We start from the raw sequence: 14887 nt of genomic DNA, 5'->3' as shown, positions 1-14887 counted from the left end.
TTCTTTTATGTGAGTAAACATGCCTGTGTCCATAGCAACCAACAGGAAATGGAAGGAGTGAGTGATATGAGCACAAGATCATTTTCTATCACGACACTCAAAGTTTATGCAAAGGTCTTGAAATTCTTATCTGAGACTTTTCCCTATTAATGTTTTGGGTTTTGTTTGTTTGTTTTGTCAACATCATAAGAACAAATAACTGCCCCAGGATGCTAGCTGTATAAAATAATGACAGATAGAATTATGGAATCAGCCATCTAGGATACAAAGATCTCCAGGCTCAATTTCATCTTTAATTTGTGACTAGAAATCCTGAGCCTCTTGGGTTAAGCAAAGTTGGGGCAGAGAACAAGGCTGAAATCTGCTCAGTTCTTCTGGCCATCCTTTCCTGGCCCCCAGTCTTGTTCCAGTGTGAGCATGTGCACATGTGCATGGCAGACAGGAGGAATACTCAGTCCCCCCACGAGACCATCACACTGCTGTATACCCAGCTATGCCTCACCTGATGATAACCACTGTAGTCCATGTTGCCTGGGAGTGGGAACCCCGGCGCCAGGGACAGCTCTCCTTCTAGCATTTCTGGCTTAATGAATTCCTCCAAATAGGTTCTGCAAAGTCTCCTGTCCCAGTCGTCTGTGATATGACCTCCATACATGATCTCACCAAACAGGTAGCGCAAGTCATCGTAGGGCACCTGAGTCAGAGACAAGAGAGCAGGAAAGAACGATTTCACCACAAGCTTTAGTGCCAGAATCTTCCTGAGATTAAAAGTGATGCCTTTTTAAACATTGTGCCCACAGAGCCTGGCAGTATTAAGCTTGCTTGGGGGATATCACTAAAGGCTTGAAAAATTACAGAAGAATTTTCCTAGAAGCCCTTCACATAGGCAGTGACTATCAAATGGAGGAAGTGAGGACCATGACACTTTTCAAAGTATTATGCCAATAACAACAGGATCAGTTGTCCCCTCTGAAAGTTCAGAATAAATAAAACACAGCTTAGACAAATCTCTGGAGTAAGAGTTAGGGAGGGAAAGCATTTGCCACAAGCCAGTCAATAAAGGGGGAGAGGCTGTGGGGCTGGGCTTCCTAGGACCTAGGGCTCCTAGCAGAATTTCTCAGGGCATTTGAGCCTATGGTGCCCTTGCTGATGCTTCAGACAAGAGGTACCTTGATGATATGAGCAGTCCTTTAGACAGAAGGCTTTGTTAGCACAAGTTTCTCTGAAATGGAATTGACAAAGAGGCAGTTGGTTACAGGATTTGGCCTTTTCTCCCATGGCAAAATCATATCCACAGGAGGAGCTGTGTGTACCAATAAAAGCTCTACCCTGTTGCCTAAGCAAGTTGGGTTGGAAACTTATAATAGGTGAGTATGTGGTCTCTTCCTGTCAATTAACAAATCCCTGCTGATGCCAGTACATACAGGTGGTCTGATGGGTGCTTGAATGGATTCTCATGGGGCCAACCGTATGGGTCCCCATGCTTCCTGTGTTCTGACCTCTCAGCCTTAGGTTGGTCCTGGGCCTGGAACTTCCTTATGTTATTTGTGTAGGGTCTTAGACTTTCCTCGTTCCACAAAACCCTTGTGTATGGGAAGGCCACATCATAATGACCTTCACCCGTACCCCTTTGCTATACCTTTGTGTTAGCCTCCAGGAAGTTGTAGAGCACATTGACAGAGATGGTGAGGTCCCCCGTGTTAAAAGGGTAGGAGCGATTCCATCCCTGTGGCCCAAACTTCCGTCTTTCAGCAACCACAGCATGAAAGTAACAGAGAGCAAAGAGGATGCTCTTGAACTCTGTCTCCCGGGAGCACATTTCCAGAGTGTCCTGGAAGAGAAGCATCATTTACAATGCTAACACAGTTTCTCTTGCCTGGGGTAGGTGAGGGTCCGGGGAAGATCAGGGTTCACACCTGGGTAAGGTTTAGGTTTTCACCCATGGTGAAGGGACTAGTTAGCGATCGTACTGACATGAGGCAGGGTGGGGCTCAGAGATTGAGGCAGACATGCAAAAGAGACGAGTTTCAGTCCAGCACTTGAGTTAAGATTTGTATTCAGGCTACAGTGTGCTTGTCTATGATTTAAGTTTGTGCACATGGATTAACTATTTTGGTTCCCAAGCATAGCTAATGACAGCTGTAGACAGCCTGTGGACATGAGTGTCTTATTCATTCTATCAATGTCACTGTGCACCAGGTAGGTGGGAACACCTACAGCCTTACCTCTACACTGTCTTTTCCTGCACATCACAGAATAAGAAAATGTCCTTCCATCTATGTCTTAAGGGACCCCTTCTATACTGATGAGCTTTTGAAATGAGGAAGAGGATGGGACAGGACTCAGACTGAAGGGATAGCAGGGAGGTGATTTCTGAAAAATAGTTTTCTCTGAATGAGATTCTTTCTGTTCATTTTGGATCAAGATGTGGTAGTCAGAGCCCAAGAAGGTGCTCTCAAGGCTCCCACCACTAGATTTGTTCAGTCCCGATGATGTTTCTAGGAATCACTCAGGCTGTGTTCACACAGAGGAAACAGTGGTAGCTTCTGGTATTGCTCATGTTCCCATGGATACATGCTTCCTGAACACATGGCATCTCTGTGGTATCCTCAGTGGTCAGAGGTGGTATGGACAGTAAAGATACTACCTTGTGACACGTTCACAACTGTTTTCTAGATGGAGCACTCCATAAACTATAGGATGCTATGTTACTTCTTACACATTTGGGAAAAAAAAAAAAATTCTGTGGGAGAATGCCTTTAAGCACAAAAATGCCTTTAATGCCCAGACTGGTTGACTATGAAAAACACTCACACAGAAGTTAGAATAAAATAATCCCCCCTCCCCCCAAATAGTGTGTTAGGGAAGCAGGAATGAAAAGGAGGCCAAGGAATTTATCCCTCATGTGGTTGAAGTGGCCCTGTGGGGGAGCAGGGTGAATTTACAAAGGCCTCTGCTGTAAACAATGAATCTATCCTTCTCAGAATGAGTTACTTAGGGTGGCAGTAAACTATGAATGAACTTTTTGAGGCAGGGACCACATAGCCAGGAAGAGAGAGCATCTCTTTGGATTTATTCCCACTTGGGCCATATCCAAGACTGACTATCAGGAGCGCAGGGGAAGCAGCTCAGAGACAATGAGCCACAGGCTGGCTGTGAAGAGGCGGCCAGGTATATTTCATGATAGGAAGGTACAGCAGGTGAAGAGTGGTTTGCTGCTGGGCTCTTGGATCTCGAGCCAGCTAAGTACATTCTGATGCTTCCCTTCTCTGAAAGCCCCTCCCCCAACACAACCACTCTCTTCCAACTTCTCTGCCAGCCTCTCCTAACACAGGGGATTAAACCCAGAGCCTTGCTCAAGTGAGGTAAGTACCCTACCACTGAGCTACATCCCCATCCTCCAAATAATAATAATTAATAATAATAATGGCTGTGGTAAAACAGACAAACATAAAACTTCCCATCATTGTCACTTTCCCAGGTACTACATGTGGTGATGCTGCTGTCCAACCCCATACTTCTGAGGGCAAGGCTTCTCTATTTGGGTGTAGACTTAAGCCTGTGTGTTCCCCATACATGGAATAGTAAAGATGGAAAATTTAGATGTTTGACCTCTGCTCTTGGCACCTAGGAATGTTTAGGAATTTAATCAAGTTTAATTACCTGGGGAAAGTAAAGAAAATGCCTCTGGCTAGGGGAATACCTAGCTTCTATCCTGCTTTGCAATGACCAGGATATTTCTTACCCAACATTTCAAGCTAAAATAATGCTACAACTCCTCTTGGTGTTCCTCATCATGAGGTGATAAAGGGTGTTGGGGGGGGGGAGTTTGGTGGTGGTGGGGGGAGAGGATCATAGGACATGAAAAGAATGGACAAGTTTACTTCTCAGGTCTGTGCAAGATTCCCTCTTCAGTCTGTGACTTCCATACTGTGGCTGAAACATGGAGTCAGTAAAACCTTTTGAGACGCTGCCATTGTCTTTACCATATTGTAAGTTAAACCAGGCCCAAAGGGCTAGTGACACAGGTGGTTAACACAGCCTGGAGACTTAGCTGGGGACTTGCTGGCACACCTAAAGATCCTGGATGTGATGTGTGTGTTAGCATGTCTAGAAATCAGAGCCTCACTGGTGACATCAGAGACAAAGACCCTCTGGCAGCTCCTAGAAACTTCTCTGTAGATACTAATAAAGCTCACTGGGGTTTCAAGATGGTCCCTTGCCCCTACCCTCCTTTGATGGACACCTTCATGTATTTCCCTTCCCCAGGGAGAAGCAATGAGAAGTGGTTTCTTCCTGAGAATCTTGAAGAGGTCTGAGCAGCAACACTGCACATAAGGGTTCAGCCACCCATGGGCCTGGTTTTAAATCAACCTTTTTGGTAGCAAACAAAATTATGGGTTTATTTTGACATTTTCATATGCATATATCATTTTCTTTTTCCCATATTCTCCTGCAACATTGCCCTCTCCTGTGTCTCTTTTCCCTCTTCACAGGCCCCTGTCCTTTCTGCTTTCATGACACACACACACACACACACACACACACACACACACACACACACACACACACCCTTCTTTCCTTGACTATGTTTTAAAGAACTCCTCTACAGCATGAGTCTAAGATTCCGAGTAATGGGGAATTGTGGGAATGTTCCTGAGTCCTATGCCTTGATATTCTGAGTATTCTGAGTCTCTCTAGAGCACAATACTCTCAAATCTGACTTGTGTGAGCCTCATTTTCTGGAGTGGGACTTGGGGTTTGTATTTCCATAGAGTCCCCAGGTGCTGCTCCTGATCCAGAGACCACACTTTATAACTTTTAGATACCATCCAACACCTAGATTTAGATACCCAACACCTAGATTATTTGATCCCTTACTATTGAGGATGGATGCAGCTAGCCAGTGATAATAACTGAATGGAGCATCATTCTGCTTGAAGATAGGATGCTCAGCTAACCTGATGTTTGTAAGGAGTATGTTTTTTCCCCCACCGCCGGTCCTAAAGTTATGCCAGCCCCAAATAACATACAGAGACTCTATATTTGATATTTGATATAATGCTGTTGGCCAGTTACTTGTTTTTTTTACCAGCTAGCTCTGTCTTTATTATTAACCCATTTTTATTAATTTAAGTATTTTCACGTGGTCTTATCTTACCGGAGATAGAGGCCGCCAGTTAATAAATAAAGCACTGTTGGCCAATAGGAAAGCAAGATAGGCGGGGCTAAGAGACAAGGAGGATTCCAGGAAGTAGTAGGGAGGAGTCAAGATAAAATACGAAGAGAGCAGAATGTCTGGGGCCTCTCTGGTAAGATAAGACCATATGGAAGTGCTTAAATTAAAAGAAATGGGTTAATAATTAAAACAGAACTAGCCAATAAGAAACAAGTAACTGGCCAACAAAATTATATCAAATACAGAGTCTTTATGTGTTATTTGGGGCTGGTGTCATGGTGGGTTCAGGCCAGCAAAAAACCCTTACTCGTTACAGATGGTTTTATCAATTAGATAGCAACTGGCCCCCTTTTCATTTTGAAATATTAGTTAACAGACTTGCGCGAAATTTCCTCTTCTTGCAAAAGAAAGGGCCTACCTTCAGCACCTTGAGATCTGTCTAGAAACTGAGAGCTGAGAGATATTGAGTGGGCACTGGGTGGCAGTCAACTCCAGACAGTGCACATTTGCTCACATCAGTCAGTGCTGATGGGCAGTTCCTGACGCATACTTTTCTCCCACTGGGTTTGAATTGTCCCTTGTGGGGTGGGGTGCTCTTAACCCTTCCTTCCCACACAGTACCTGAGTGAAGTTGTCCAGGGCTTTGTGCAAGTTAGCATGCATGCCCGTGGGGGGCTCATTGGTGATCTTAATAGAGTCTTCCAGGATGCCCTGGGGTATGATGTGGCCCTCAGGGGAGGGCGCAGGCTCAGCACTGATGAAGACCCTGAAGTCGGGGTGACTTTCCTTGCTGAGCTCCTCCAGCTTCTTCTCCAGGGCACCAAGCCACTTGGCCACCAGGTGGATATTCTGTTGGAAAGGAAGCTGGCATGTGTTTACATTGTTAGCAGTAAACAGTCATCAGGTGGGTAGCTTGGGGGGACACCTCACCTTTCATCAGCTTAATTTTTTTGTTTTTTGTTTTTGTAACTTTAATTCTCCCTCACTCCTCAAGTTCAGGAGCTCTTTTTCAATGATTATTGTTGTTATACATACATCTACATACACAAATTTATGACTATATAAATACAACCTGCCACCTCTGTTTATTGTTGCTTGTATATGCATGGCTTCAAGGCTGAGCACTTGGTACCCGGGGCTCGTCCTTGAAGATGATTTCTCTCTCTCAGCGGTGGTTAGTTACCTACAGATCTTTGTCTGGGGGGGGGGGGCATTAGCATGACTATTGGAGTTGTCACTGTTTGGGTTTAACTTGAAGTAATTTTAAAAAAATTGCAATGAAACAGACACAATGTAAAACTTCCTACCTGAACTACTTTTGAGTGTACAGTTATTGTTTTGGGTGGTGCTAGGGATAAAACTCAAGTCTTATACATGCCAGGCGTGTGTGAACTTTATCACTTACTGTGCCCTAGACCTATAACATACATTTTAAAGTGGAATTATGTTCACCAAGGCTGCCATGTAATACATAGCTTTCAGTGACAGAACTGTCTAAAATCACAATACTGAAAGGGTTAGGGAAACCATGGTTGGTGCCTTCCCAGCATCGTCCTGTTGAACCTTGTCCCTATGATAATCATAAATCATATAGCATTTTGTCTTCAGACCTGACTGTATGTGAATTCCCTGGAGGACAGCTTCAAGCACTGATTGTTGGCCCCTCCTTACAGCTTCTGATTCAATAGCTAGAGTGGAACCTGACCATTTGTATTTTCAACAAGCACCCAGATGATGATACACTGCTGGTACTGGGACTGTACTTTAAGTCTAAAATCTAATTACACTTTCAGTCTAGTTCTCCACTACCTGGAGCCTGGATTATTTGAACCCCTGAGAACCTAAAGGGATGAACATTGCTGCAGTGCCTGGGAGCTGGGAAAAACAGAATCTCAGGTTCCATTCAGACTTACTGACTCATCATATATTAATGGGACCTTCTAGTGAGGTATGTGCATGTTCAATTTTAAAAGGCACAGATTCAAACTACGTCTACCAAGCTTCCTCCTCACCAGACCATTCTAATTGCCATTAAAATTATCTCCCTAAAACACAGGGGGGCACTGCTGTCAAAGGCCCATGTGTATGCCTACTCTCATTATTGGCATCTCTGTCTAGCTTTTGACCCTGTCTTTTGCTTCCAAATCTGATTCCTCTTTTTTATCAAGACCAGCACTTAGTTCATCATACTTCTTTGGAGAAAGAGCCTTCCCTTTAGGAAGCAGGTCCCTTGGCATCATTGAAATGTTTCATTATAATGAACAGATAAAGGCTCCTCAATCAATATTTGAGCAAGCAGGCTTGAAGAGCCTTAAATACACAGATCAGCACCGAGCACAGTCTGAGAAACACAGTAATTTGGCCTCTGAGTGCTGCTTTCTTTCCTATAGAAAGAAGTAACAATCATGCTTGCTACACTTACTCCAGAGTTTCTGCAAAGACCCATAGGTGATGGATTTAAAATGGCTCTTTATACTGGAAGCTGCTGTGTGAAGGTTAGTAGCAGAGGGTGAAATAAAAACTTGTTAAGGAGTTCATTCTGAATCATGTCAGTGAGGCAGAGTTCAGTGAACTTTCTGGAGAGCCAAGGTTCCTGTTAGGTGGCAATACCAGCAAGCTAGCAGTGCCTCAGAACTCCAAGTCCCTACAGAGCAGGGCATGTTTGAGTAGGGCAAGGCTGGGAGGAAAAACTGTTTCCTATGGAAGGAACTCTGGGGGAGTATTCAAGGATCTCAGGGACTTCCAGAACTGGGGAAACTCAACCACAGCTATTACAGCCTGGAAGAGCAGAGAATGCCTAAGCTTTGGCTGGTCCTCAGGTCCGAGGAAGCCAGGCCTCCTGGGAAAGATCACTGGTTGTTCTTGGGTTGGGAGCTCAGGCAGCTTTTCCCAGTATGACATGGTATATAACAGTTGTTGAAAACAGTGACTGGAACTGTCAAGTTCTCAGAAGCACTTGCCTGTTGATGCTGAACTCTTCTTGAGAAAGTTATTATTATTTAGTTTTCCAATTTTGAAAGAGGAATGATTTCAATGGATTTTCCTTTTCCAGTAACTATTTTGGGTTGGGGTGTTAAGACAGGTTTTCACTACATAGCCCATGCTAGCCTGGAACCTGATAGGTAGCCCAGGTTGGCCTCAAACTCAAGATCCTCCTGATTCTCCCATCTGACTGTTGGGGTTGCATGTGTATGTCACCATGCTTTGCAACCCCAGGTTAATAATAAAGTATCTAGGAGTCTCAGGAAGATATAAGTTTTGAGGGGTCCTTTTCTACCTCTACTCTGTAGTTCACCAGGGATTAAAGAGGGGCTTTGAACTCAGATGCTGAGATAGTTAAGAGTTCATCAACTTAAGATGTAGGGGTACTGGGTGCTAAGTGGGTGCTAAGAAAGGAAACTCAGCTCCTTGTCTGGGGAACCAGTTTCAGAAACAGTTCCTTTTCTTCCATGGCAGGGCTTGGGTTCCTTTAGTTACTGGTGGCCAGGAGCATGTCAGCTGAATCTGCAAACATGGGGATTTTATCTCCTGGCACATTGAGGGACCAGGGACTCCAGCTGTTGTCACTGTTTCTCCTGGGATTCCTACTGCTCCCGAAAAAGGAGTTTCGGGGAATGGCAGATCTCTCAGCTGCCAGGCTCCCCATAAATACAAGGATAATTAAGGAGAAATCAGCAGCAAGATGTGGGGGAGTAAGTAATCAGGGGACTGATGAAGTTCTTGGTAATGAAGTCAGGATGGGTGGATGACTGGCTTTTGCAGCCATTCTTTCTTTAGTTTCCTCATTAATTCTGTCACCCAACAGGTTTTGAAAAATGCCCATTATATACTTCAACCCTCACTATGACTCTCTTGTTACCCTCTCATACCCAATAGGCCTTCTTAAAAATTATTTATTTATTTATTTATTGTGTGTGTGTGTGAGAGAGAGAGAGAGAGAGAGAGAGAGAGAGAGATCGAGATCGAGATCCAGGGAGCTAGAGACAGACACAGAGAGAATGGATATATGTATACATGTGCCTGCAGAGTCCAGAAGAGGTGGCTGCAAGTCCACCTGACACACAGATGCTAGAATAGAAGAATAGACCTCTGGTCCTCTGATGGAATAGCAAGCACTCTTAACCAAGTAATCACCTCCCCCCCCCCATAGGCTTTTGCCGAGCAGTTTAAGGCAGTGGTCTTGATGGTAAAGGTAAATAAGAAGCATCATTTTGTCAAAGGATTATTTGGTGAAGAACATGTCATAACAAACCAGTCAGCAAGCCAATGGATGCCCTGACAGGATTGAGTATGGAGTGCATTCAGAGAGAAGAAAAAAGAGCTGCTTCTGACTCAGCCATAGTTTCTAAATGAGCTGTGTAGGAAACAGGCAGCCTTCAGCAGAAGAATGGTAGCTTTATCCTTGAACCCTTGTTCTGCAGAATCACAGCAGAAGGTTTCCACATTTCCAGATACCAGCACGAGTTCCCAAAGAAGTAGCTAACTTTTAGTCATAAGGTCACTCAGAACTTATCACAGGACAGAAAAAAAGAGCACAGAGAGAGCAGCCATGGCATTCATAGGAAGAGACCAGCCACTGAAAATATCTAGCCACTTTGGCCTTTAGTCAAATGCTAATTTCTTGAGAGCAGATCAGAGTGGAATTCAGAACTGTTTGGAGACAATGGTAAAGTACCCGTTGGGAAGAAGAGTCATTGGAGGTTGTCTTGGGAAGAGAACATGAGACTGTAGAGTCAGAGCGCGGAGGAAGTCAAGGGGGAAATGGCATGGAGAGCCAGGAGGGTAAGAGGGGCAGAGGGCACAGGAAGCCCAGAGTCTATGGGATGCAGCCTGAACAGACACAAAGGCAAGAGTAATCCAGATCTGGGCAGAGGGGTTATACCTGCAGAATGACCCAGTGACCTTTCTTGGCTGCCAGGTCCAGTGCAGCCTCAGCAACTACTTCCTGTCCTTGCCCCAGAGACACATTGTGGAAGTTTCGATTGTTGAACGTATATCCAAGTTTCTTTCCTGAAACAAGCACCAGATTGTTAGTATCATTTCCTGAGTCTAATTATCCATGCTGCTATTCCTAAGAAGTGCCCCCAGTTGTCATCCCTCAAACCTAGGTATGCCTGGACCAGACCCAAGCCTCATAATTTCTTTCTCTTCATAGCCTAAAAATTTCAGTTGTGCCATCTCAGATAAAAGGAGAAACATTTGTCACCTCCAAGTCACCTCACCCCTGCTTCATCAGCTATCCCTCAAGAATGGCTTGAAGTTGTTGATGTTCTCTTATATAGTCCCTACTTGAAAACTTGGCATTGGTCCACAAAATGCTAACATTAAAAAAAGATAAAGGACAGGCATGTGGCTGTGTTCCCTTCTGGTTTTCCTTATCTTCTGATTATATTCAATCTTCTTTGGGACTTTCTAGGAAGGTGTGGGCAGAATTCAGTCAGTCCTGGCTTCCCATCCTCCATTACTATTCACAATACATAGGAAGCTTTGTGTCACCCTTGTGTGTAAGAAAGTAGAGAGAAGAAAGAAAATAAGAACAGGGATTGGTGTGAATATTGTATTGTGCTGGTAGTGTAGGAAACAAGATAGGATTAGCAACAATAAAAAAAAATATAGCCACACCACAGAAGCAAATCCAATGGCACAGAGTTATTCTTCAAGCCCAAAGAAAACTGAACCTAAAAAAAAATGACCTTAATATAGAGGACCAATTTTATTTACACATTAGCTGTTAGCACAATCCAATAAAGTTTTGGAAAGGTGTATGTCATTCTTTATATAAAAGATCATAAAACTGTGTAATACCATGAAGGAACTATTGAACATTTCCACCCCCCTCCCCTGGGAAGGTAAAATAGATGAGGAAGAAGTTTAAAAAAAAAAAAAAAGGTAAGAGTAATACAAAGTTGTACAAAGAATTTTACTTCCAGAAGATAAAATTATAGATGTAATTTGATACTCATGTGAGAAATCCCTTAAAACAGTTTATATTGGATAGTTCCTTTAAATACTAAAAAGTACGTGTACTCTCCTTCAACTGTATACAAGTAGGATGATGACTTTTTATATTGAGAAATAGTTACTATAGATTCAACTGAGATGAACCCATGCAATACCTTTATTAAACTCGGTAAATCCTAGCTGGCAAGCATTTGATGTCAGCTTTAGAACTGGGGAGATAAACACCTAATTCGAGTGCAAACACCAGGCTAAAAGGTACGGGGATTATTGGATGGCTCCCGTGATGTTTTTCTGTTCACAAAGGAGCCCATTTGTTCCCTTTTATTCGCTGGAGAAGGATAAGGGGAAAGAGGTGCTTAATAAAGATTAGTTGGAAAATGGCAGACTTGGCGGGGTCATGGTGAGACAAAGCCTGGCATTGCAGAGTCACCTTGGACTAATCTGTATTAATCCAGGCTGACAAAAAAGAAATGGATCTTGTAAGTGGTAGGGAGGGGGACAATTGATGGGGCTCTGTTTACTCCACACTCAGCCAGCCATATCAGACATGAGCCTTATGGTGTGTGAGGTGAACCACTGGAGTCTTCATGCACAGCTGTGAGGCCCATAGGTACCATGTAAGTCATTAGCAAGTTCCTCAAGATATTGATGTTCCTATGAGGGTCACATTCACACTGCTCGTGAGATCTCTTCCATGCTCACCTTGCAGTGTGTGAGCCTCTTTCCTATTTCTGATCTGTCTACCTCTCTAGATAGCTATGTTACCTGCAAGTGCCATACATCCCATTTATCTTCTCCTAGGGTGCTTCATCTCCCTGTAGTTTCTGAGGATCCCACAGCTTCAGCAGCCCATTCTCGAGTTACCTATGTTAGGTATTTATCTCCCCAGTTCTGAGAAAGGTGCATGCTTTTCTAGAATTCTCTTGCTACATGCTAGAAAAAGCCTCCCCCCCCCCACTCTACCCCACCTGTTAGTACGTGTGCCTTTTGGCTACTAACTTTCGTGTTCTGTGCTTTGACTGGCTTCCTGGTGAGACTGACTTTTGTGAAGGGCATAAATTGGTCGCTGTTTCATCATTGTTATTAATGCCATTATGGATGAGTTGGCTAACACACACCTTCATGCCTCCTTATTCTCTATAACCATTGAGAACTTACCTTGGAACCATTGCTACTGCCCCTTCTCCTCCCCCAAAGGCTGCACCCAGGATGTTCCCTTTACTGAAAACTGTTGCATGGTTAAGCCATGCAGCATCAAGACTATGACAGCTGACTCCCAGGTTCCACCTGATTCCCTTTCCACCTATTACTCTACTTCAATCAATGTCCAGATTATCGGCTCCTCCATTTTTCCCTTAGTTTAATATGTATCCAATAATGCTGAACTTGAACCATGATCTCATAAAATCTTCAGCTCCACTGTTTCCTTCTATATCTTCATTTTGGAACCTTGAGACATCTTAGCCCTACATGAACCCAAGCATTAATAAAAGAGAAAATGGACACATGCCTTTGGTGAATTGGTGCCACCACAAGCTCATGGCCCTCTGTCTCAATGCTATTGGGAAAGCTTTTCATGTATTCAGATGTTAGCCATGTCATCCTTCCTTTCTGTTTTTAAGCCTCCCCCCTCCTCAGAACCACTGAATTGGTTACTCTACACTCTCTTATGCCCCCCTCTGACAGGACCCCTTCAATTGGTTGCCATTGTGTCTCCTCCTGTGCATTCCCCCCTTAATAGAAGGGACACTCTCCTTCTGCTCATCAGTCTGTTCTATAAATACTGTTTCTTCACATCTTCAACTTTTCTCTTTCTTCACCCTTCTGCTCCCTTGCACATGAACACAGGAGTTCTCTCACCTTCAAAAAAAAAAAAAAAAAAAAAAAGCATCAGTCCTCACACTGCCTTCTGGAGGCCAGTTTTGGCCAGTCTAACCCACATTTCATTGCCTCTCAAAGGAAAAAGAATATGGGCTAGAACTCTGAAGGGAGACCTAAGCAACATATTGATAATCTGGTTGCAAAGACACTGATGAAATCTTGTCTCTGAATTTACCTTGTGGCAGCCTAGCCCAATCTATGTGAGCTTGCTATTCTGAACACACAAGAGAGGATGCAGAAGAAGCCAGATGTGAGGTAAACAGCTGCTTTCTGATCACAAAACAGAAGCAGCTAAACTCATTTGCTCAAAGCCAAGTACTTAGGTAAAGGAGAAAGGGGACCAAGCAAGACCATGCTACAGACATGTGAAAAGCCAGAGAAGAGGCCTGTGTGAGGGTGAAGATGGAGCTGGCTTTGAAAGATGTGACAGGATATGAGGGAAGGAGCGCACTGCGCCGCCTCGGAGAAGAGAAGCTGTGTCTCTGTCAGTATCGTGCTGTACAGGCTGCTTCACTTTTAACTTTTCAAAGTCTTCTCACATCAGAGATTTCATTTTTATCCCCACAGTAACCCGAAGGGCTAGGGAGGCAGGTTGGGTGATAGAAAACAAGGGGAAAAGAGAAAATAATGTGCAAAGAAAGTGACAAGAAAAGAGAGAAGACAGGTAACATTAAAGCACTGTTAGGGGATTAATCAGAGTACGCAAGGAGAGACACAAGGGGGGTGGTGGAGTTCCGAGTTCAAACAGAGGCCAAGAAGTATGGATCCAATTCTCTCTTCCACTTCCTGGTCCTTGTCTCCATCCTCTTCTCCCATTCCTCTCTTTGTTCCCCCTTCTTCCTTCTCTCTTCTGCTCTACAGTGTCCAGGGCATGCCATCCTGGAGGAGACCCAGTGGCACAAAGTACCAAAAGTATAGACTCCTAGCCAGGGATCAGAGGCATGCTTTGGCTGCTGAGCAGAGTCATAGATCTGTTAGTATTTGGTCACATGCATTTCAGTAGAGAAGTAGATGAAGACAAGAAAACAAATCTCCAATCTGACTTTCAGGGTTTTACACACCAAGTGCCAACAACTGCACAATAAAACAGAGGAGAAAAGCATTGAAAGGGTTAAGAGGATAGCAGCTGCCTAAGGGTGCGAAGGGATACTAATATTCTGCGACTAAGCAGAGGGCTATGATGAATTATCTGATACACACACTATGAAACCAGGCAAGGAGACTGTACTTAATATGCCGGTATTAAGGGCAATTGGGGAAACTGCTTGGGTCAGCTGTGTGGATTCCAATCGAGAACTGGGGCTCATCAGACAAACTGATTGGATTCAAGAAACGGGAAATATGTAAGCCCAGAATCTATGTCTAAATGGGAAAATCAGAAAGTAAATCAAACCATCGAGAAGTCAGGGAGGAAGGTAAGGAAAGAGAGAAGGGCACAGGTGCCCAAGTGATCGCCTGTTGATGAACAGCAAAATGCTTCTAGAAGTATGTGTTAAGATGAAGCCAAGGGCAAGGCAATGAGGTCAGAGACAGATAAACAGTGTAGATAGGGAGGGGCAAGTCTTCCTGAGATGACAGAAAGCTTCAAATAACATGATGGAGTAGTTGGAGGTCAATTGGCTAAGAACAAAATTGCTCGTAAACAGCGTACATGAAAGCTTTCAAAGGAAGAATGGTGAATGAAAATGAGGAAACTAAATTTATTCATCTGAAACCAATAAAGCCCCTGTGGATAGAAAGAAGGCAGAGTTCCAGAAACTTATGGAAGTCAAGAATACCGTAGTTATGATAAATAGTTTATGATATTCATTAACTCATTTAACAAATATTTACTGAATGCTTTCCCTGTGCTAGTCACAATAACAG

The 14887-nt window shown here is 43.8% G+C and overlaps 1 protein-coding gene across 1 annotated transcript in view; it reads right to left on the bottom strand.

Annotated features, from left to right (window-relative positions):
* Positions 1-14887, bottom strand: part of Dnah9 (dynein axonemal heavy chain 9) — a 329177-nt gene that overhangs the window by 16122 nt on the left and 298168 nt on the right. The window contains exons 62-65 of the mRNA XM_051180369.1: positions 10062-10189; positions 5801-6028; positions 1640-1831; positions 503-694 (exon numbers count right to left, since the gene is read on the bottom strand). Coding sequence (XP_051036326.1) covers positions 503-694; positions 1640-1831; positions 5801-6028; positions 10062-10189 — 740 coding nt within the window. The remainder of the gene's footprint in view (positions 1-502; positions 695-1639; positions 1832-5800; positions 6029-10061; positions 10190-14887) is intronic.

This window comes from Phodopus roborovskii, unplaced genomic scaffold, assembly GCF_943737965.1.
Source record: "Phodopus roborovskii unplaced genomic scaffold, PHOROB, whole genome shotgun sequence".
NCBI lineage: Eukaryota > Metazoa > Chordata > Mammalia > Rodentia > Cricetidae > Phodopus > Phodopus roborovskii.
This window is presented reverse-complemented; position numbering and strand designations above follow the sequence as displayed.